The sequence below is a fragment of the Cebus imitator genome, unplaced genomic scaffold (genome assembly GCF_001604975.1).
Source record: "Cebus imitator isolate Cc_AM_T3 unplaced genomic scaffold, Cebus_imitator-1.0 Scaffold404, whole genome shotgun sequence".
NCBI lineage: Eukaryota > Metazoa > Chordata > Mammalia > Primates > Cebidae > Cebus > Cebus imitator.
Genome location: NW_016107719.1, coordinates 72,863 through 95,097, shown reverse-complemented (window position 1 = coordinate 95,097; position 22,235 = coordinate 72,863). Strand labels below are relative to the sequence as shown.

Below are 22,235 nucleotides of genomic sequence, written 5' to 3'. Positions count from 1 at the left end.
ACAGGGTCTGTCTGAAAGAGTGGCCACTTGCACTGCAAGCCTGAAAGCATATATGCCTTTAGGAGAATTTCCCCTTGTTTAGCAGTTTTCCCCCACTTTTCTGCAGTAGATGTGGGTTCTGGACTCCCCTCCTGATGTTCTCCAGGTCTCACAAGCCTGCCCATCACTTGGATCTTAACTTCTCTACATGACATGAGGTCTCAGGGGACTGGAGCCCCACAGACATCACTGAGACAACCAGCAGGGCTCCCCAGAAGCTCCCAAACAGCCTCTCATGTGTGTGCCTTGCACACACACACACACCCCATTACCATGCCCATTTCTCGGAGTGACAGTCGAGGCTAGTCTGAACTCAGAGCCCCACTGAGCACGCCCAGACCTGTGCCACTCTTCCAAGCCCTAACCCCCACAGTGCCCACCTGGTACCTCCCGCCTCTGCATGTATATGACAATCATGTCATGTGCATCAGTGCCTGCCGGGGACAGGCAGCCCACACAAGCCCTAAACACAACCAGACGCGTCTCAATCTGACAAGGCTCAGCTCAGACCTCAACCTCACTCTCATAATAAATCAGTGGCAAAAGAAGGAAGAAACATGGCGGCCGGGCGCGGTGGCTCAAGCCTGTAATCCCAGCACTTTGGGAGGCCGAGGCGGGTGGATCACGAGGTCAAGAGATCGAGACCATCCTGGTCAACATGGTGAAACCCCGTCTCTACTAAAANAAAAAAAAAAAAAAAAAAAGACACGCACGTTTTACACTGAATTAAGACGTGTAAGAAATATTCCCGCTGGGCACGTTAACTCACGCCTGTAATCCCAGCACTTTGAGAGGCCAAGGAGGGTAGATCATGAGGTCAGGTGTTCGAGACCAGCCTGACCAGCATGGTGAAACCCCATCTCTATGAAAAATACAAAAATAAGCCAGGTGTGGTGGTACGCACCTATAATACCAACAACTCAGGAGGCTGAGGCAGGAGAATCTCATGAACCCGGGAGACGGAGGTTGCAGTTAGCCAAGATCATGCCACTGCACTCCAGCCTGGGCAACAGAATGAGACTCTATCTCAAAAAAAAAAAAAAAAAAAAAAAAAGAAACATGGCAAATGCAAGGAAACTCGATAAAAAAGAAAATGAAGGGGAGATGGAATGAGTATGTCTAGAAAGCTCTAATAATTCAGAAGCTAAAAATAACCGGAAAGAAAAAATGTGGGCGTGTACGTGTGTGCGCGTGCATGTGCGTGGGAAGAGAAGTGATTTGCTGAAGGTCAAGGGGGCCGGAGCAAGGCTGACTCCTTTCCCACGCCTGCCTCCGGCTACCTCAACAGGAGACGGCCCCTTGACTTTGCAGAAATGACTGAGGAAGCCCGGGCGGGAGGGAAGGCAAGCCCTCTCGGTCCCCTCGCCTGTCGAGGTCTGAGGGTCTCAGCACACCTCCCCAGGCCTGCTGACCTCCCAAGGGGGCAGCGACAGGTAGTCCTGCTGCTTCAGGGCTTTGAAGAGCTGAATGACGGGCACCTGGGGCATGGCCTGGCCTGGGGGCTTCTTGACTTGCAAAGCCTGGTCTGAGTCCCTGATCTCAGGAGAGGGTCCCGGGGAAGAGGGCTTACTCCGGGGTGAGACAGGGCCAGCCCCCAGGCCGGGGAGGAAGCAATACTCGCCCACCTGCTGCAGGACAAGTAGGCCCTCGGAGTGTGGGGATGTTGGGGATACATCTGCCCGGTGCTCCCCTGGGTTCAGGACAGGGCTGCTGGCCTCCGAGGGGACAAGATTGTTCAATGGGGACCTGGGGGACTGGGCCTCAGTTGGAGGGAGTGCCACATAGCCCTCAAACCCTGACTTCACAGGGCCTGGGGCTCCAGGGTGTCCACTGGCCAGCTCAGGACAGAAGCTGGGGGTCTGGTCTGCAGGGAGGCCCAGAGAGGGAACCTGGGAGACAGGTGAGGCCCCTGACTGTGGGGGGAATACCAGATCTGCAGAGGAGACGTAACCAGAGGCCACTCCAGGGTCCTCAGGGTCCTTAGAGCTTGTGGGCAGAGCCACAGGGCTGTCCTCTCGGTCCTGTCTTCCCACCCTTGTGGTAAGAGCAGGAGGGGCAGGGCCTCCCCCGGACTCCAGGGAGGGGCTCCCCTCAGCCGCCCGGCTCGGCCTCCTCTCCACATCCATCGCCTGGCCCTGCCCGATCGACTGGGCCAGTGGGACCAGCTGCACCTGCCCCCCAGCAGGCAGACATAGGTACTCCAGGGATCCTGGAGGCAGGGGCTTCTGGCTCCCACCTGCCTGGGGGGGCTCCGGCTGGCACAGGCTGTCAGGCAGGGAGTGGCTTTGGGGCGACCCCAAGTAGGGGCCATTGAAGTCGAAGCTGGAAGCCTGCTTCTCAGGCGTGTGGGAGGGGGCAGGTGGGCCTGGCCGGGGGCTGGGGGGCTGTTCTGTGGGCAGGTCTGAGGCAGCTGGAGTCGTGTCAGGCCCAGATGGTGGATCACAGACATGCTTGGGGTCCTCTGTGGTGAGAGGTGACACCTCACTGTCCTTGAATCCTACAAGGAACACTCTGTGGGGAGAATATGGGCGGAAGAGTTGGGACCACCCTGAGCAGATGATTTGGCTCAGGTGCAAGGGTCTTGGCGGGGTGGGGGTAGTTCTCTAGAAGCCCTCATGTGCCCCAGAGCCTGCAGTGAGAACCTAAGCAGGGCAGGGTTGAGGGCTCAGGGACCCCAGAGAAGGACACAGGACATGGATTCAGTCTCTCTGTGGCTCAGGACCTCCGTCCTCTGTGTTGAGCTCAAGGTCTTCCTCTGCAAGGCTGGAGCCCTCTCCCTTTTGACCTTAAAGTCCATCCTCCTTCAGCACCAGGTTCATGCCCAGCCTGTGCACTGGGCAACCCTTCCATCATTCTACCAACCGTGCCACACCCCGCTCCCGACCGAGCCAGCGGTGAGCTGCCGGCTGAGGCGCTGAGGCCCTGGGAGTTTGCAGTCCCAGCTACCCCATGAGGCCTCTGCAGTGTGATGCCTCCCGAGGCAGCAGGGCAGGGGAGGGCCATCTGCTCCCCTCTTCCACCTCTGGTCAAGTCTCTTGTCTGGGCCTCCCTAACCTGGGGAGAGGAAGTTCTTCCTCACATCCACCCCAGGTGCCTCCTGCTTTAGTGCAAACCAGCCTCCTTGGATCTCTTCACAGTGAGCCACAGGGAACCTCACTTGAGTCCCTGATTGGCACCATGGCGTCAGCCCCCTATTTGCTCCCCACAGGTCAGGAGCGATCCACAAGCCCAGACACTCACCCCTCCAGCTCAGAGAAGTGGCTGTTCCACGGCCCCTGCTCTGGGGGGCTCCTGCTGGCGAAGGCCGCCAGGCTGCCTGGAGGCCGCCGCTCTGCAATCCCGTTCTGCAAGAACAGACACATTCCAGCCTGTGGGCATCAGGAGGCCTGGAGGTGGGGCAAGGCAGAGGGTGATGGGGGTACAGGGGATCCAAGGAGCCCCCAGATAAGAGAAGATTCCCCACTTCTTTAGGACTGGCCATGGCCTTTTGACACTGGCAAAGTGAAGCCCAGAGAGGGGCTGGGACTTCCCCCCGGTCCCTGATACCTGAGGACAGGGCGCTGTTCCTGTGATTTTTCTTACCTGGGGTGTCGCTGTCTCCACGCTCACCCCATTTCTTCTCCATACCAGCCAAGAGACCCCTCCACAGGCAAAGCTGGCCGCGGCTGCCTGACCGAAGGGCTCCCACCACCCACATGCTGGTGTTCTCCTCATGGTCATCTCGGCCTCCTGTCCCACCTCCTCAGCTCCCTTCCTGAAGGGTTTCTGTCTCCACCCTCGAGATGCCCTGAGGCTGAGTAACCTTTGCCACCTGGCACCACTGGCACCCTCAAAGCTTAGCCCAGGTGTCCTGTCCTTGGGGAGCCCTTCTGCCTGACACCCATCTGTCTTGGTAGCAGGAACCCCCTCTGTGAGCCCACCCTGTCCCGGGCATCCCCACACTCAGTTCTCTCCATTGGGGTCCATGCAGATCTCTGGCAAGCAGGGCCAGGCGTGGGCAGTCCACGTGCCCAGGGAATCCCAGGAAGGGATTTCCAAGTGCTGGCCCCACTCCCAAAGCCCCTCTCCGGTCCACTTACCTCCTGACCACCCCAAACCCACAGGAAGAGATGGAGGAGCTGGGGACAGAGACAGGAGAGGCAGGAACAGAGAAGCCCCCCACCCCACCCCTCGAAGCCAGTTCCTACCTGGAACAGGTGGCTCTTGCTGGGGTTGGGGATCCTCTCCTCCCACTTTCTGCTCAGCCTGGAAGACACCAGGGAGGTGACAGCCATCAGAGACCTCAGAACCAGCTGCTCCCATGCTCATGCCCAGGGGGGAAGCTGAGGCCCAGGAAGTAGGTGGCAGAGTAGGGCTTGGAGGGAGCTGGGTGGGATTCCCTGGTGCCCTCTGGGGTCTCGGTTACCACTCCAGCCCCACAGAGTCCCCTCACCTGTACCCATAGATGCCACAGAAGCGGAGGGCCACGAGCACAGTGAGGGTAAGGAGCACCACGACGAGCGGCAGCACCCACACGGGCAGCGCTTCCAGCAGCCAGGGAGGAAGAGCAGCATCAGCATCGGGGAGGGGAATGGACCTCGGGGCACGGAGCGGGATTGGCGCAGTATCCCCCCAAGACCCTGCTCCTTGCAGGCCTAGGGCTCTGGAACTTACTGCCTCGGGGGACTAGGGGAGAGAGGCCAGACCCATGCTGAGAAGGGCATTGGCCTGCACCCCCACAATGTTCAAAGAGCTGGGAGCACACAGGAAGGTCAGATCCTTTCCAGTCACAGGAGGTGCTATGGGGAAGGCAAGAACTACAGTTCATGGCAATCACAGGGGACTTCGTGAAGGAGGTGGCATAGTAGCTGGGCCTTGTTAACAGGAAGGACTAGAGAGGTAGAGATGGGGAAAGGCATGCTGGCAGAGGCACCAGCAGGTGCAAAGGCCCATCCGGAGGCCCCGATACCTCCTGTTGCCCAGCCCTGAGCCTCTCGAAGGCCAGGTTCCTCCAGGACTCCCCTCTTCCTCCTCCCTTGGGCCCATTGGTCAAGCCTCTTTTCTGCTTGGTTGGGGCCCTGTCCCTGGGCCCCTGCAGCTACCAAGTCTGGCTGTGGACTTGGGCTGCTCGCAGTATCTCCTGTATCCTCACTCTCTCCGAAAGCATCTGTGGCCTTGTGTTGTTCTACAGGAGTTCCCTGGTGGCCACTATGGTGAAAGGTGAGGGGTAAGTGCACGCAGCAAGAGCAGGGAGGTGGGGAGATGAAGGGATCACAGCAAAACCTTCCAATCCAAAGACCCAGTCTGCGGCTCTAGATTTACTTGCTTCCATGGTGACAGGGAACTCGGAATGAGCAATCACAAAAGCGTGGTAGCCCCCAAAGCTAAGAAACCAAAGGCCATATTAACAAAGGCCTAAGTCCCAGTTTAAAGGAGGAGTGATGGTGAGATCTGTTCTCCTCTGCTCCCTCAAGTCCTCACTTGCAGTCCGTATTACACACCAGGTGTCACTTTCCCAAGGGAGGGAAGGGGGCCTGAGTGGGGTGGGGTCTGGAGCCCCACATCTCTGTACCCACACAGTCTGCATCCTCTGCCTGGCTGTGCTGTCTCATGAAGAGTGGGTGGAGAACTGACTCCATACCCAGGTTCTGCTTTCTTTACCCTTTGCTCTTCCATCGTGCGGGTCTGCCAGCCAGGTGGGAGGTGCTGCCTGCAAAGGCCTTCCCTTTCTCTTTGGCCACCACCTAACTGGGAAGAGGGCTCATCTACAAGTCGTGGCAGGCCTGCTACCGCTGCTGCGTTGGGGATTTTCTGGCAGTGAGAAACTCTGAGCTGGTCCCGGCCAGAAGCTGTGGACTCCGGCCTGCACCTACCCCACTCAGTTTCCCAGGAGCGCTCCTCACTCCACTGGCTCCAGATCCCATCGTAGCCGCTGCGGGAGGTCCTGACCCTAACCCTGGCCCAGTACGTGGTGGAGGGCTCCAGAGCTGGCAGGGCCATGCTGTGGGCATTCTGGAGGGTCTCGGTCTTGCTGTCCTGTGGGTTGGCGCTGAGGGTGAGGCCTGGCCCTGTGGCCCATGGGCGTGGCTGCAAATCCCTCCCACCTGGAACCCCAGTGTTGCGGGCTCCCAGCTCCTGCCCTGCTCAGGCCTGCTGCGGCTTCTCTCTCACCATCATGGAGCCTCCCCAAGGGCCACCCAGGGACAGCACTGCGGATTGGACTGGGGACTCCGCAGCCCCCGACATTGACAGCACTGAGGCCCGGAGTGCTGAAGCCACCTCCCCACCCTCTTTTAAGCCTCCTCAGCTCCCAGCCCTTCTGGGGCAGCCTGCGCCCACACTGTGGCCTTTCCAGGAATGTAGTGCAGGCCGGCTGGACTCTGGACCCCGAGATGGGGATTCAGGAGCCCAGGGCCCACTCCCAGCCCCACCACTGGCCCACCGCTGGCCCACTGCCCTCCTGGCCTCAGTTGCTGCATTTCTAGCCTGAAGGTCTGGGGTTGGTTCTGTGGTTTCTTCTCTGGCCTCTGTGGAGGCAGGGGACTGAGCCCTGGCCTGGCCCCCCGACCCCCGCCACCAACTCAGAAGCAGCTCTGTCTGAGCCTCAGTGTGTGTCCAGATGAGACTCCTCTAAAGAAATACCCCCAGGATTTCATGACTTTTGAAAACCTTCTTCCCAGTGGCCTTTCAACCCCTCCCTGCCCAGAGGGTCCCCTGTTCCCTGGGAACTCAGGTTCAGCTGTTCATTTTGGCCAAGCCACGCCACTTTCCCGAACCTCAGCTACTTCACAAAGAGATGGGACAGTGACCTGCTGACCACACAGCCCAGTGATCACCATGTCCCAGTGGCTCCCTCTCACTGGTCACCTGCCAAAGGCCCAGCGCCTTGCAGATGGAACCCCTCTTGGTTACTTCCCCCTCTCCTGCCCTCCCCAGTGTTTCTCCCCTCCCTGGGCGAAGGCCCTCACCTCCCACGTGGTGGAGTTTTTCCTGTACTGGATCTCGAATGTGTGGTCTATGTGCTCGTATTGCATTTTCATTGCTTTCCAGTGCAGGCTGTAGCTGTCTCCATCCTTGCTGATGGTGAGGGACGGAGGGGCCATCTGGACTGGAGGGAGGGAAACTGTCAGGAGCATCACCCCCCTCCGCAATGGAACATTCCCTGTGTCTCATGCTAGACAGTGGGGCCGTCTCCACTGGCACAAGACCCCGCTTCTTGAGCTCCTGACCTCATGTGATCACCCGCCTTGGCCTCCCAAAGTGCTGGGATTACAGGTGTGAGCCACTGCGCCCAGCCTGATTATGTTTTAGGCGCTGTTACACATGCTTATTCAACAAGAATTATCGTGCTGAATTCTAACAACCCTATACGGCAGGTTCTATTAATCTTCACATTTCACAGACAGGGAAACTGAGTCACAGAACCATTAAGTAACTTACCCTAAGGAAAGGCAGCTAAGCAGTGGCAAAGACAAAGATTACCACCCTCCCCCCCACCCAGTGTGATGGACTCTCGTTTGACACTCCCAGAGGTGTAGGGAATTGGGTAAAGGCTAGGACCGGATCGCACGTTCTCACTGCCAGAAAGTCCCCAATACAGCAGCGGTAGCAGGCCTTCAACAACATCTAGATGAGACCCAATAGAAGGTGGCCAAAGAGAAAGGGGAAGCCCTTTGCAGAAAGCACCTCCCACCTGGCTGGCAGACCCACACATTGAAAGAGGCAAAGGGTAAAGAAAGCAGAAATTGGGCATGGAGTTGGAAGTTCTGAACGCTAATCTTTATCTGCCTACTCATAGCTGTGCAATTTTAAGTAAGTCACTCAACCTCTCTGAGCTTCAGTCTACCCAAACGAAAAATGAGAATGCTTATAACCTTGATGCCTTCACAGCATAAACATAATATGAATGCCCGTAATTTGTTGAGGTCACTTATGTGCCAGGCATTATATGAGACCCTTAATATATTTGTGCATTTGAACAATCAGAATTCCTTTTTCCAGTGAGGATCCCAAGAGAGTTAATGATAAATTCAAACCCAGGTAACTAAGACAAATTGGCCTCTGCTCTTCACATATACTAAAGACTGGACAGAAGAACTTGGTCATCAGGAAGCAACGCGAGAGGTTCCATTGCACTGGGGTCCTTGCTACGTCACAGAAATGAGGGATATTAACCTGGGAGGCTCAACGCTATCTGCATACACCACAGCCCCCAGTTGAAAAGTACATCCTGGATCAGTTACACTGAAGATAGAACATCAGTCGGAGGGGAACTTTGGAAATCAGAAAGAGGAAAATCCGATGAGGAATGAAAGGGCAGGTTTTGGTGGCAGGACCAGGAGGGGGTGGCCAGCAGTGGAGCTTTGGGGAGCTGCAGGGTAGGAGAGGGAAGCAGGAAAGTGGACAAGAGATCAGAGGTTTCAAAGGCCTGCTTTCAGCCACTGCCTTTGTTGTTTCATTGCTTCTCTGTTGAAAGTGACAAACATGAAGACTGAGCCAGGAGGAGCCCTGAGCTGATTCGGGTTACACAATGAGGGCGTGCTGGTCCCAGACCATCCCCACAGAGGGCTGGGAGTAAACTCACTGTGCTCTGAGCTCTTTATGTGTTTCTCTGGCCTCCTTGGCTGAACGGAGACGATGTACCGGCCGCGGGTGCTGGGGTCGGGCACGGGAATCCCACAGTGGTGTCTGATGTGGAGGCTGCCGAACTCCTCCCTCAGCACTGGGGAGCACTCTTTCTCCCTGAGGAGCACGGCAGAGCTGAGGGAAGGGGGAGGGAGGGCCCATGGGAGGGAGGAGAGTAGGGGGTAGGCTGGGGCACCAGGGACAGGAGGAAACCTGGAGAGAGCAAGGCCAAGAGGAGGAGAGGGGACGGAGAAAGGAGATGCTCACCCTGCCTCTGGGCTGGGCTTGTAGAAGAGGCCAAAGGAGACGGAGCTGACCACCTCCCGCCTCACCTCCCAGGAGCAGCTGAGCACGGCGGCCCCGTCGAAGAAGCACTGCAGGTTCTGGGGCTGGGCCTCATCCCCTGGGAGGGAGACAGGTCCTCATGTGCTCCCCCTCCACCCCTCCCAGAGCTCTCAGCGGGTGCCCACCGTGCAATTCATCACCCAGAGGTCATGGGCTCTGGGGCCAAAAGACCAGGGCCGAGACTTCAGCCTGAACCTGCCAGCTGTGTGCCCAACAGCTCTGAGAGAGAGATCTGTGCCCTGCACACCCTCCCGGGAGGATGGAAATAGCATCTAAGTCTCAGTGTTTGGGGACTGAACAGAATAACCTGGGTACGCCCTGCACACCCTGCAGCCTCCGTTAACACACAGCTGCTGATAGCGCTGTTGTTGTTATTATTACAATTGCCACTGGCAAAGGGCGAGCAGAAAACTGGAAGCCCAAAGTAAGCAGATCCAGAGTCCCACCAGGCAGCGGTCACAGTAGAGGTGGGACGGCCCAGGGACGCTACTGGATAAATGGCAACAGGAGATCCGGGAAGCCCCCACGTGGAGCCCAGGACCCCTGCTGTGCCAGGAGCCCCTGACGAGCCTGCCCTTCCACCATGGGGCATTTCCTGGGCTCTGGCTCCATTACCTGGCTGGGAGTCCCACTGAAACTCTGGGCTCCACTTGCTGGGACGTCCTGAGAGCCGAGAACCTGGGGCCAGGCGGGTCCGCACTCGGGCCACATAGGTGCTGCTGGGCATGAGGTGCTCTGGCCCCAGGGTGGCCTGGGAGGCATTGGAGAGGAGAGTGGCCGCGTCCTGTCGGAGACAGTGGGAGCTGGAGGAGGGTGCTATCCCGTCCCTTTGGGCTGGGGCAGCGCTGGCTGTGGTTCCTACCTCCCAAGAGTCCTGGAGCCGTTTATAGACCACCTCAAACTCCAGGTCCCCCTGGGACAGCCACTGGCTCTGGGGGCCCCCCAGGGCCACGCTCCAGGTTAGCAGGAAGTGGTCCTGGTGACTGCTGATCTGCAGGTCCTTAGGCGCAGGAGGCTGGACTGGAGGGAGGAAGTGAACGTCACCTCAGGCTGGACGGCTGGGGCAGTCAGGGCCTGCGTGGCCTTTTGTGTGGACACGGGGTTCCAGGCCACCCCTGCCCCATCAGGTGAGGGACCTTGAGCAAGACCCATCTCCTCTGCGGGCCTCAGCCCTTCAGCTGCAAAACTGTAGGGTTTCAACGTGAAAGCCATGGAAAGCCATGCCTCCCACTGCATCGCCCCAGAAGCCTTCCTGGCTGCCAGGCTGTCATCTCCAAGGTCAGGGTTGCTGAGCGGTGTGTTGACCACTTTGTTGGTATACGTAGGTGCTCAAGGAAAGAAGGCTGAATGAATGAATCGTGTGTATATCCTAAGTAGGATTTCCATGCCCCCATGTCCCCATCCCCCGGCCAGTGTGGCCTTGTCATTTCTAAGGATGAGCGTTTAGGTCACATTCTGGGCTTCAACATCTTCCCTAACTCCTGCTCCTCCAATCCACCCTGTAAGTCCCTGTCCCTAGCATTCGCACCCCCACATCTGATCATGTCACTCCCTCAGTGCTCTCCATGCCTAGAGGACACATGCAGTCTCCCCTCTGCCCTGAGACTGCAGGACACAGCAGCCTCTCCAGGGCCAGCCCCTGCCTGTGTCTCCTGCTTCTCCCCACTGCTGTCTAGCCCTTGAAGTGGATGCTCCCTGGACACAGTGGTGAGCGAGTTCCCCTGCTGCCCATGCCTTCCTGATCCCCCAGCCTCTGCATAGCTCTTACCCTGTCAGGGAGGCTCTTCCCGCCCTCCCCTCCTGTCTACCCTTCAGATCTGAGGTGCAAAGCTCCTCCCTCTGGGAAGCCTGTCCTGATCTCCTGGGGGCCTTGCTCTCTGTCCCCTGCATGAGGCACCCACCCGCCGCTGTCAGTAAGTTCTCACGGGGGACAACATCCAATGTTTCCCCTCCCTCCAGCCTGGGCTCTCTGAGCTCTACTTGGGAAGGAAGGGACTCTCATATCCATCAAACCCATGTGTGGAAATATTGCTTCAGATGGATTCCTGGTGGTCCAACCCATCCCCTGCTCTGGAAGCTGCTTAATGATGCTGTGGCAGAAAGGGGCAGGAAGCCTTGGCCAGAGCCCCTCCGGTGTGACCCTTGCCAAGAGAACCAAGTGGCCCAGTGGTTAGGACTAGAGACTCGGACTGTCCTGGGCCGGATCTCAGCTCTGCCAGCAGCAGCAGAGAGGCCCTGGACTAGTCACCTCCTTCTCTGTTCATTTCAGCAGCAGCCACAGACACCAGTAACAGCACCAAGCCTGCTGTGGCTCTGCGTGCGTCTCTAGTGACAGCCTGCAGGGCCTCCCACCAGCCTGCCACTGGGGTGGGCTTTTGCCACATCAACGAAAACTTTCATAAAACGCCTCCCCTTCTACGTGTAGTTTTCATTCTACAATTCAACCGTTTCCTTGAATGCAGGACTTTGAAGTGCACGTTATATTTCTTTCTTATACAGAGTCAAATAAAACCTCAAGATGTAAAATCATCATCCACCCCTCCCTAGACCACGGACAACTTCATGGGCACTGTGAACTCGCAGCCCACCCTGGAGCCCCTCCTCTAGGGCAGTAAGGAGACGAGCTCCTTGTCTACAGGGCAGAGCGCCCCTGGGAAGACTGACCCGACTCTGTCATTACTGCTCAGTGTGGACTTCAGAGGAGGCATCTGACCTCCTGGGCCTCAACGGCCACATCCAGGAAATGGGTTGCTGCAGAAATGAGATGAAGCAACTAAGTTGAAAGAGTTTTGAACCAGGTGGGTTTCTAACAGGGTGGCTAGAGGGGTTTTCTTTAAGGGCAGCCTGCAGAGCTGGAAGCGCATGGCTTGGTGGGAGGTGGGCGCAGCCAGGGGCAGGGGAGCTGCCTTTGTCAGGAGCCCCTCACACAGTCCCTGCACTGATGCCTCCCTGTAAGCAGACCACACCCTCATCCCTCAAGAGACCCTCACCCAACCCGAAGCCACAGTCTCCCACCTTCAAGACTACCCTGGCCAACCCTGGTATCCCCCATCCACACAGGAAACCAAGCCTAGGGCAGGGCCTCCAGCCACTCACCATGCTGGGTCAGAGTGACGGTGAGCTGGGTGCCCAGAAGCCTGTCTGGTTCGAATGAGAAGCGGTCAGTGTCAGAGCTGACAAAACTCTGGTAGGGAATGACACATTTCCTGGGCACGCAGTGGGGATGCGGGCAGGCTGACCAGGGCATGTCATCGCTGAGGTCGCAGGACACTGGCTCCGAGGGGTCCCTGCTGGGAGAGGACATGGCTTAGCGCAAGGTGCGTAGGGACTGCTCACTCATCAAAGGTGCATTGAGTGCTCACCACATGCCTGGCTCTGTCCAGAATCAGGGACCAGGCAGAGACAAAACACACGCAAATCCTGCCCACAGAGCTGCCATCCCTGGAGAAGGGGACCTGCATGGAACAAAGTGTATAGCGTGTGCAGCAGAGAGAACTTCATGTGGATAAATAAAGCAAGAAGCGGGTGAGGCAGGAGGAAGGGCTGGGATGAGGATGCAATTTGAAATATGGGACAAGCAGGCCTCTCTCAGGAGGTGACCTGTGGGCAAAATGCTAAGGCGATGAGGGAGGGACTATGCAAATCGTAAGGATTTCAGGAAACGGAACAGCACGTGCAAAGGCCCTGGGGCAGGCAGAGTTTCTGTGTTGCATGGCTTGGCCTGAAACCAGTGTGTGAGTAGAGCATGGGACAGGGAGGTCGAGGAGACCCATCCATCAACGTGACGGGATTGGATCTCACTGCGAGTGAGTGGGCAACAGTAATGAGTAAAGGCATTGTAGATTTTGATGAATGCTTTGAAAGGATTCCTGAGGGTCATCGGTTGTGAACAGATCGAGGTGGGAGTGCGGCCATGTGGGAAGCAGGGAGACCAGTTAGGCGGCTTCTGGAATACCCAGGTGACAGGAAGTGCTGTGCACCAGGGCAGTGGGGCTGGCATGGGCGAGGTTCAAGTTCTGTTTGAGGTAATGTTGGTGGTGTTTGCTGGTGGGTCGGACGCTGCAGTTGGGAAGGAATGGTGGCACAAGCGCCTTAAAAACAAGACAAAATCCTCCCAGTTGTTTAGCTAGAGCCACTAGGAGCTCCCATGTGGCAAAGGGAGGTGGGGAGGACGGAGGCAGCAGCGCCCTGGGTGAGGGCGGGACTTTGGCTGAGGACGTTTGGAGTTGGAGTTGCCTGTTGTCTAAGTGACAGTGGGGAGGCCAGTGCACCTGGAGGGCTGGAGCTTAGGGGAGGTGTGGGCTCAAGGTCACCTTTGGGAGATGCCCCCGTGGCCGCAGGGGATCTCTGTGGGGTGGATGCAGCAGAGAGGAGGTCCACGGACCTGCTCTGGGGTGTCTCATCCTTGGCAGCCAAGAGAACCAAAAGACAGCAGACAAGGAGAAAAGGGAGGATGGGCAGGGCCCCGGGGGTGCTGGGTGAGCTGTGGGCAGAGCCAGGTGCAGGAGGCCAGGTGGTCCTCCTTGTCAGGGGCCGCCCTCGGGTCAAGTAAGAAGAGGGTGGAGTCCCGACCGTGAGATGGTGCTCCCTGGGACAGTGCTGACTTGGACCAGAGCAGTTTGGGTGGCCTGGTGGGGGCGGCCTCCTAGGGGATGGGCTCAGGAGGAAATGGCTGGAAAGACACTGGGTGTGGTGAGTGTGGACAACTCTTTATGGGCCACTGCTGTCAAGGGAAGCAGAGAAAAGGGGGCTGCAGGGCTTTGGGGTCAGGAGACACCCGGGTGCTGTACTCCTGTGCGCACCTATGAGGGGGTCAAGGCAGGTTTGCAAGGCAATTGGGAAGGATCCCAGGGTGGGGCACGGTGGGTGGCACAGGGCGGAGTGGGGACTTGGGGCCCCTGATGTTCCTGAGCAGCAGGACCAGACAGGATCCCGGCTCAGAACCAGGCCCAGGCCCCAGCGGTCGGCAGAGGGGGTGGTGAGTGTGAGTGTGGGTGGGCGGGGAGCTTCTCCTGGTCCGCTGTGTGTCACAGCAGCAGGAAGCAGGTCACAGCGAGAGGCAGGATGGTCTTTGAGTAAAATGGAGAAGGCCCGATGGAGGCACCCTGGGGAACTGAAGACGGTGGAGGGGTGTGGGGTGGCAGAGCTGGGCCAGTCGGTTGTCACCTGCCTCTCTGGTTCCAGCTGTTTAATTATTTCATTTAAGGCTAATTTAGATCCTGGCCAACACCCCAGAGCGATGCTGGTCTCCTTCCCGTGTGACACGTGCCCAGGAGAGCTTGGGTAGAGGGGCAGCAGCCCATCCTGTGGCCAGGGCTGGTGCCTCACCTCCGGGGCCTCAGTTTCCCCATCTCTGAACTCGCAGGGCAGCTCCCAGGCCAGTGCCATCTCCCTGGTCAACTCTGGACAGGCAGGTGGTGGCACAGCTGGGGCATTGTGGCCTGGCCCTGCCCACTTCACAGTGAAGAGGGAGTAAGGTCATGTGGGGCAACTGCGTTAAATTGGGAAGGAATAAGAGAAGATTGTCACCACTGTCACCACCACCCTTATCAACAACATCAGCATAGAAGGGCGCTTCCCAGAAACCCCACGTCACATGACAGCACCTGGCCTGGGCAGGTACCTGGAGGGGCAGGACAGGTTCCTCTGTCCTCTGTCTGCTCCCACCCCAAGGCTGAACTGACCTGTCCTTGTCTACACTGCCGTCCCACACCAGGCACAGGGGACACTGTAGCCCCTGCCCATGGACCCTGCGCCCGGCGTTACTCACTGATTCACCCTGCGAATGAGGGTCACATTGACGAGCCGCTGGGCATCCCGCGTGTCCGCCCACCTGCAGGTGATGTGGCTGGTGTAGTCATTGTAGCAGCGAAGCGTCTGCATCGGGACGGTTTCTGACAAGAGGAACAGGAGGGGGTCACCTCTCTCCCCTGCAGGGTCCCTTGTCACCACCACCCCCCTCAGCTTCTCTGGGATGCTCAGCACTGAGGAGGGGGTCTCCCAGGTCCCTGCAGAAGCCCCAAGTGGCCAGGCAGAGGTGCCCTAGGTTGGGAAGGGGGTCTGCCGGGGTGGGCTCCTGGCTGTGGACCCTCTTCTCCTGACAGAAGTGTGCTATTCTGTTAGTTCTCAGCACACTTTCTGGGCCTCTGCTGTGCACTGTTCCTGGGCACGGTCCCCTCCACCATCCCTGGACAGAGACATACACCAGGCACAGCCCTGGCCTAGCCCCACTGTGCAGCCTGGGAGGGGCACACACACAGCTCTGGGCTGCAGCATGGCAGAGTCCTACCCTGCGCCCTCCCCCTGCCCTCTAGTCCCCAGCCTCGGGAGCCTGGTGTTTGTTAAGCAGACTGTGGTCCTAGCATTGCCAAGAAGCCAGGTCTCTGGGAGCCCTTAGGAGGGACCTTTTCACCCCAAGAGCCCGGGAGCATCCCAGCAGGGCCTTCAGGCACAGGAGGGCTCTTGAGGCTGAAGCAGGGAGAGAAGCCCAGGCTGGGGCCCTGCAGGAGCAAAGCCCTGGAGGTGGGAACCACTGAGGCTCGGCGAGTGTCTGCTGGGGAAGGAGGGGCAGGGAGACGGCCAGAGCAGCCAGCCTGGAGCCTGGAGCCTGGAGCCTGGAGCCTGGAGCCTGGAGCCTAGAGCCAGGAGTGCCGGGCTGAGAAATGTGGGCTGGGAAGCCAGACACGCTCAGCTGCACTTTCCAGGACAGGGTGAGCAGGAATGTGCGGGAGGTAGGAAGCAAGGGAGGCCCAGGGAGGGCCAGGGGAGAGACAGAGGGAGGGGAGCAGAGGAGCGCAGGTGGGCAGGGTCCTGGGGACATGCTGCAGGCCTCCCTGAGGGTGCAGCAGTGATGAGGGGCACAGGGAAGGGGTTATAGCCACAGACTCACCTTCTTCCCCTGCCAGGCTGCACCCCCAGCACAGGGCCAGCAGGGCCATGCGGAGCAGCCCCCGGGCCAGCGCCATCTCCCTGGTCAGCCCTGGACAGGCAGGCGCCAGCACAGGTGGGTGCTGGCCATGCGCCGGGCGAGGTCCTCAGTGTCCTGGAGTCCTGTGCTCCTGCCCAGCTGGGAGCCAGGCCAAATCCATTTCACAAGCTCCTGGGACCTCTCCCTCCTGGCCTCTGCCTCCTCCAGGCCTGCAGGAGGAGATGTCAGCAGTGAGCTGCCCCTCCCCCTCCACGTGCCCCAGTGACACCGCCCATGATGTAGGGACAACCCAGAGAGGTGGCCCTCATGCATGGCCCGTCTCCTGGGACATGCAGGTGATGGGCGTGGGCTGCATGGCCTGAGGCACCGTGTCCCCACTTGGGTCACTGACACCTACCACCTCACAATGCGCTAGAGAGCACAGCAGCAGGGCTGGGATTTGACTCCTACTAAGCTCCCCATGGGCTGCTGGTCCCTAGTCGCTCCGGGGAGTCTCTGGGTGTGGGATGCCACAGTGATATTCCCTGGACATGATCACATGTGCACACGCATCCTGGCTTACACACAGCTGTGCTCTCCCCACCCCCGCTCCATTTACCGTCACCTCCCCACCCTCTGCTTGCCGGTTCCCTTTTCTTCTTGGAGGCTGGGGGTTTCCTGCCTTTCATTTCACGGGTCTGGGAAGTACCCAAGAGAGCAGAACAGACGACTGCGGCTGCTTTCCTTCTGTGAGATTGTTGGAAGCTTCACTCAAGATGCACACACACACACACACACACACACACACACCACACATATGTACAACACATATATACAGACACACAAAGATACATATATACACATAAACATGCACACACACATATATACACACAAAGGTACACAGACACAAACACACACATACACAGACACAGGCACAGAGACACACACAGACACATACAGATACATACAATATACACACATATACACACAAACATTCATACACACATACACACAAATACACACACAGAGCCACAGACACAGACACTTATGCACAACACATACAGACATACAGATGCATATTCACACATATATACACAAACATGCACACACATACACAGACACACATACACACACGCACAATACATACATACCTAAACATATATACACATGCATATACCATCTACACACAGACATATGCAAATACAGATACATGCACATACACACACATACACACACACACACACACACACACACACACACACAGAATCTACCAATGGGCATACTGGCTGGGAACAAACTCTACTTGACCCCAGAATGTACTAATATATGATGAAAGAGGAATCAGGAATCAATGTGACATGATGAAATATTCAATTACAAAATGCTAAAATAATTGAGTAACAACATAAAAATGTCCATCTAAAACCCCATTTTACACCATTTCCCAAATAACAGGTTAATTATGCCTTTAAATATAAACAGTTACATTCTAGGAAACCTGCAAACCATAGGCGTGAATGCCTTTGAACTCTTTAAGCTTAAAAGCATAGGTGACATCACAGAGACAAAGGGGCAGCAGGACATAAAAGTGAAATCGTCTGTATTTTGTCAAACTGACTGAAGCATAAAAGCAAAGGACAGAGTACAAACAGAAAACATTTGCACCAACGTATTAATCTGTTAGGACAACTGTAACAACTTGCCATAGAGTGAGTGGCTTACAAGAAACAGAGTTTATTTCTCATCATTCTGAGGCTGGGAAGTTCAAGATCAAGGTGCGGGCAGATTCGATGTCTGGGGAGGGCCTGTTTCTCACCGTCTTCTCACTGTAATCTCACATGGCGGAAGGAGCCAGGGAGCTCGCTGGGGTCTTTACAGGGCGCCAGTCGTGTTCTACAGGCACTACCTCCAGAGGGTCTCACATTGGAGATTAGTTTGTGACATAAACTTAGGAGGACTCGAACATAAAAACCATAGCAACCAGAATTATGGAGGACCGGTTAGTGTCTTTTACCGTAAACGGTTAAAACAAATCAGTTTTATCAAAGAGCACAAACAATATTCACATACGCAGAGAGAATTCATGATGGTGGCTGACAGTATTTCAGTGTTTTCCGTGAGCCAGGCATTATTCAAAAGGCTTTACAGATGCGAATGCTTCTATGTATAGGATACCACTAAAATCTCCACTTTATAGATGAGACAACAAGGGTGGGACGTTATGTAATTGGTCCACAATCACACAGCTGGTAAGGAGCAGGCTGGGATTCAAGCCCATGGCAGGTTACCTTTAGACTCTGTCCCTGACCACTAAGCCTACAGTGGTTCCATTTCCCAAACATCAAAACAGCGCACGTCTATTCTGACATTTACTGACCCAGCAGATGCTTCTACAGACATGCACAGATACAGCAAAAATAAAAGAATACATTAAGACATCTAAATCAGCATTCTCAGGGAGATTTGAGAAATGATAGCCATTTGAGAGAAGACACTTCTATGCAAAGAACAGAGTTCTTGGAATTTGAAGATAGGAGAGCCATCATTTAAAAAAGAATCAATCAAAGGCCGGGTGTGGTGGCTCATGTCTGTAATCCCAGCAGTTTGGGAAGCCAAGGCAGGTGGATCGCTTGAGGTCAGGAGTTTGAGACCAGCCTGGCCAACATGGTGAAACCCTCTCTACTAAAAATACAAAAAAATTAGCTGGCCATGGTGGCGCGTACCTGTAATCCCAGCTATTCTGGAGGCTGAGGGAGGAGCATTGCTTGAACCTGGGAGGCGGAGGTTGCAGTGAGCTGAGATCGTGCCACTGCACTGCAGCCTGGGTGACAAAGAAAGACTCTGTCTCAAAAACAACCAATCAATAATGGGCCAAACCACAGAATGGATACCACACATGTAAAAGATAGATATTGAAAATAGAGCAAATGGTGAAGAAGATGAAAAGGCCTGGGAAAGAAATCCAAGAATTCCAGCATCCGGAAGCAGGCGGTGGAGAGAATTAAGAGCACATATATCAGACAGCATCAGCTACCTAGTCTGAAAGACAGTGGAAGACCTTGTCCCTTTCCTCCTGGAGGCGGAAGCCAAGGTTTTAGCTGAGTTTATTGCTACACAGAATAAAAAGTTATATTTCCTATACTCTCTTGCTGCTAGGTGTAGTCAAGTGACTAAATGTGGTCCAAGGAAATGAGAGTAGAAGCATTGTGTATGTCTTCCAAAAAAGGCTGCTTAATGGCAGTTGACTCGGGTGGGAGGGGTCCATTTTTGTCCCTGTCTTTTTTCCTTCTTCCAGCCTGCAACTTGGAGGTGACAGCTGGAGCTTCAGCAGCTATTTTGGACCATGAGGTTACCCTGAGGATGGAAGCCATATGTGAAGATGATGAAAAGAAAGAGAGGAAGCTGGATTCCTACTGCCACTCTGGAGCAACCACACTAGCCTGAAACTGCTTCTTCTGGGCATCTTTTCTATGCCGGGAAAAAGAAACTTCTATGTTGTTAAGCCACTGTTGCTTGGGAATTTTCCATGTGCAACCAAACAGATACAATAACAAATGGGAGAAAAAGTCACAGGGGTTTCAAGCAGACAATAGGCCACTCAATAAAGAACAAGATTCCTTTTTAGAATATTTTTTTAAAGACAGTAGGAATCTGTATTTAAGGGAGGCTACTACAATGGAGTTTTGAAGTAGGGGACAGAGATCCGGGTTCACTCCCAAAATTCCTTTTAATAGACCCATACCCAGTTCTCACTGGTAAATTTTCCATCTTGCAAGAATTCGAGGACAAGCCTAGAAATGTTTCTAGAAGAAAACATATAGGATACTTCGAATGGAACAAGGGTCAGATTGGCAAGAGATTTCACGTGGGAGACCCTGAACTTTAAATCGAGGTCTTGAAAATACCAACGGAAAATATGTTTAAACCTAGAATCACAAAATGCCAAGTTTTCTTTGACATTTAAAGGACACAAAAAATGTTTGCTACGTAAGGACAAAGAAAGTTTTTCAGATCTTTTCTGAAAAAGAAATAGTCGAAGTTAGATTTCAGGAAGAAACATCCAAGAAAGGCTGAAATATTGAGGCAAAGAAACCAACACTTATAGGTAAGTAAAGAAGAATATTGAACTAAAACTCAGATGATTTTAACAAGAGAGTTGGCCATGAGGCTGGGGTGGAGAGTGGAGGAGAACTGAAAACTTGCTGAAGATCTCCTCTTGTTTTGGAAGGCATATATGTGCTAAATAAATCCAAATGCTGGTGGCCTCCCAAAGTGCTGGGATTGCAGGCATGATCCACACGCCCAGCGCAGAAAATATAAATTCAATACATTTTAAATACAGTTTAAAAAATATATTATTATTATTTTTGAGATAGAATCTCACTCTATCACCCAGGCTGGAGTGCAATGGTGTGATCTCAGCTCACTGCAATCTCTGCCTCCTGGGTTCAAGCGATTCTCGTGACTTAGCCTCCCGAGTAGCTGGGACTACAGGCGTGCGCCACCGCACCCGGATTTTTTTTTGTATCTTTAGTAGAGACAGGGTTTCATCATGTTGGCCATGCTGGTGTCAAACTCCTGGCCTCAAATGATCTGCCTACCTTGGCCTCCCAAAGTGCTGGGATTACAGGCATGGGCCACTACGCCTGGCCTTGGCAAACTGATCTAAATTCTAACAAGCCAAAGATGAGAGACTTGCTCCATTCGCTAGAAAAGTAATACAGAATGTGGTGGTAGCCAAATGGAACAGAAAACAATAAGGAAAATAACCAGCTGCATATAGAATCTTAGGAAGTAAGAGGGGCATTTCAAGTCACTGAGGAGAGGAGAAACCACACACTCATAATTAGCAATGTTGAGACAATTAAGACGGTAATTATTTTTAAAAGTTACTTTACACATTATTTATCGCTCTAAATTCTAGCTGGACTATAAATCTAAAAGTCAAAACCAAAATAATAAAACGATTGTAACTCTTTCTATAATCTTAGAGATTGAACAAGACGACAAAACCAGAAACCATAAACTAAAAAGTAATGACAGGCTTGACTTAACAATGAAAACATTTTTATATGACATAAGACTTACTTAAACATGGTAAAGAAAAAGATAAGTGATAACCTGGGAGAATACATTTGAACACATAGAAATGGATTACTAATACACATAATAAATGAGTCACTCCAGAAGTTAAGATGTAAAAGACAGAGAACTCAACAGGTTAACAAAAGACTTCTCCACGTTCACCATAAATGAAATCCAAAAGACCAATCTACATATACAAAATGTACGATTTCACCCATTATCAGGGAAAGAAAAAAATCAAGTAACAATGAGAATTTTCATTCATAATATTGGACAAAATTAGAAGATTGATAATTTCTCTAATGGTAAATTGCCCCCTCCCCTTTTTTTTTGAGATAGAGTCTTGCTCTTTTGCTCCGGCTGGAGTGCAGTGGCATGATCTCAGCTCACTGTAACCTTCGCCTCCCGGGTTCAAGCAATTCTCCTGCCTCAGCCTTCCTAGCAGCTGAGACTACAGGTGCATGCCACCATGCCTGGCTAATTTTTATTTTAGTAGAGACAGTTTCACTGTGTCGCCCAGGCAGGTCTTGACCTGCTGAGCTAAGGCAATCTGCCCACCTCGGCCTCCCAAAGTGCTACAATTACAGGCGTGAGCCACCACACCTGGCCAAATTGGCCCTTTTATGCATTACCTTGGGTGTGCCAGCTTAGCTCGGTTACTTCGAGGCTGATTTGGCAATACCTATTAAAATTTCGAAAGTACAGCCTCTTGCACAGTAATTCTGCACGTAGTAATTTAGGCTACAGAAACACTTTCATAGAGGTGGAAAAACTAAAAAAAACCTAGTTGTCCATCAACATGAGATTAGGTAAATTGTGGCGTTCCCATCCTAATAAATGCCACAGATTTCTTACAATTACATAATGAGTTCAATCTATATGTATTATTGTAGAAATTTGGAAATATTCATACACACACACACACACACACACACACACACACATATATAATAATCCCATTTCTGTAAAAAGAAAAACTATCAGCTAGGTGCAGCGGCTCAAGCCTTTAGCAATTTGGAAGGCTGAGGCAGGCGGATCACCTGAAGTCAAGAGTTCAAGACCAGTCTGGCCAACATGGTAAAACCCATTTCTACTAAAAATACAAAAATTAACCGAGCATGGTGGCAGGCACCTGTAACCCCAGCTATGTGGGAAGCTGAGGCAGGAGAATCGCTTGAATCTGGGAGACAGAGATTGCAGTGAGCTGAGATCATGCCACTGCACTCCAGCCTGGGTGACAAGAGTGAAACTCAGT

The 22,235-nt window shown here is 54.2% G+C and overlaps 1 protein-coding gene across 5 annotated transcripts in view; it reads right to left on the bottom strand.

The window, feature by feature from the left end:
• Window positions 1-1,099: 1,099 nt before the first annotated feature.
• CSF2RB (colony stimulating factor 2 receptor subunit beta) overlaps window positions 1,100-22,235 on the bottom strand; it is a 22,610-nt gene continuing 1,474 nt past the window's right edge. Inside the window, exons 1-14 of one of the 5 annotated variants that reach the window (XM_037731496.1) lie at window positions 16,314-16,491; window positions 15,878-16,125; window positions 14,759-14,882; window positions 12,085-12,278; window positions 9,851-10,008; window positions 9,604-9,772; window positions 8,911-9,046; window positions 8,603-8,778; window positions 6,987-7,126; window positions 5,892-6,054; window positions 4,472-4,562; window positions 4,227-4,284; window positions 3,280-3,383; window positions 1,100-2,550 (exon numbers count right to left, since the gene is read on the bottom strand). In XM_037731496.1, coding sequence (XP_037587424.1) covers window positions 1,425-2,550; window positions 3,280-3,383; window positions 4,227-4,284; window positions 4,472-4,562; window positions 5,892-6,054; window positions 6,987-7,126; window positions 8,603-8,778; window positions 8,911-9,046; window positions 9,604-9,772; window positions 9,851-10,008; window positions 12,085-12,278; window positions 14,759-14,882; window positions 15,878-15,953 — 2,715 coding nt within the window. In that variant the 5' untranslated portion in view covers window positions 15,954-16,125; window positions 16,314-16,491 and the 3' untranslated portion in view covers window positions 1,100-1,424. Of the gene's footprint in view, window positions 2,551-3,279; window positions 3,384-4,226; window positions 4,285-4,471; window positions 4,563-5,891; window positions 6,055-6,986; window positions 7,127-8,602; window positions 8,779-8,910; window positions 9,047-9,603; window positions 9,773-9,850; window positions 10,009-12,084; window positions 12,279-14,758; window positions 14,883-15,877; window positions 16,126-16,313; window positions 16,492-22,235 lie in introns of those variants that run through there. The other 4 variants (XM_037731495.1, XM_017508901.2, XM_037731497.1 and 1 more) reach the window with 4 other exon arrangements.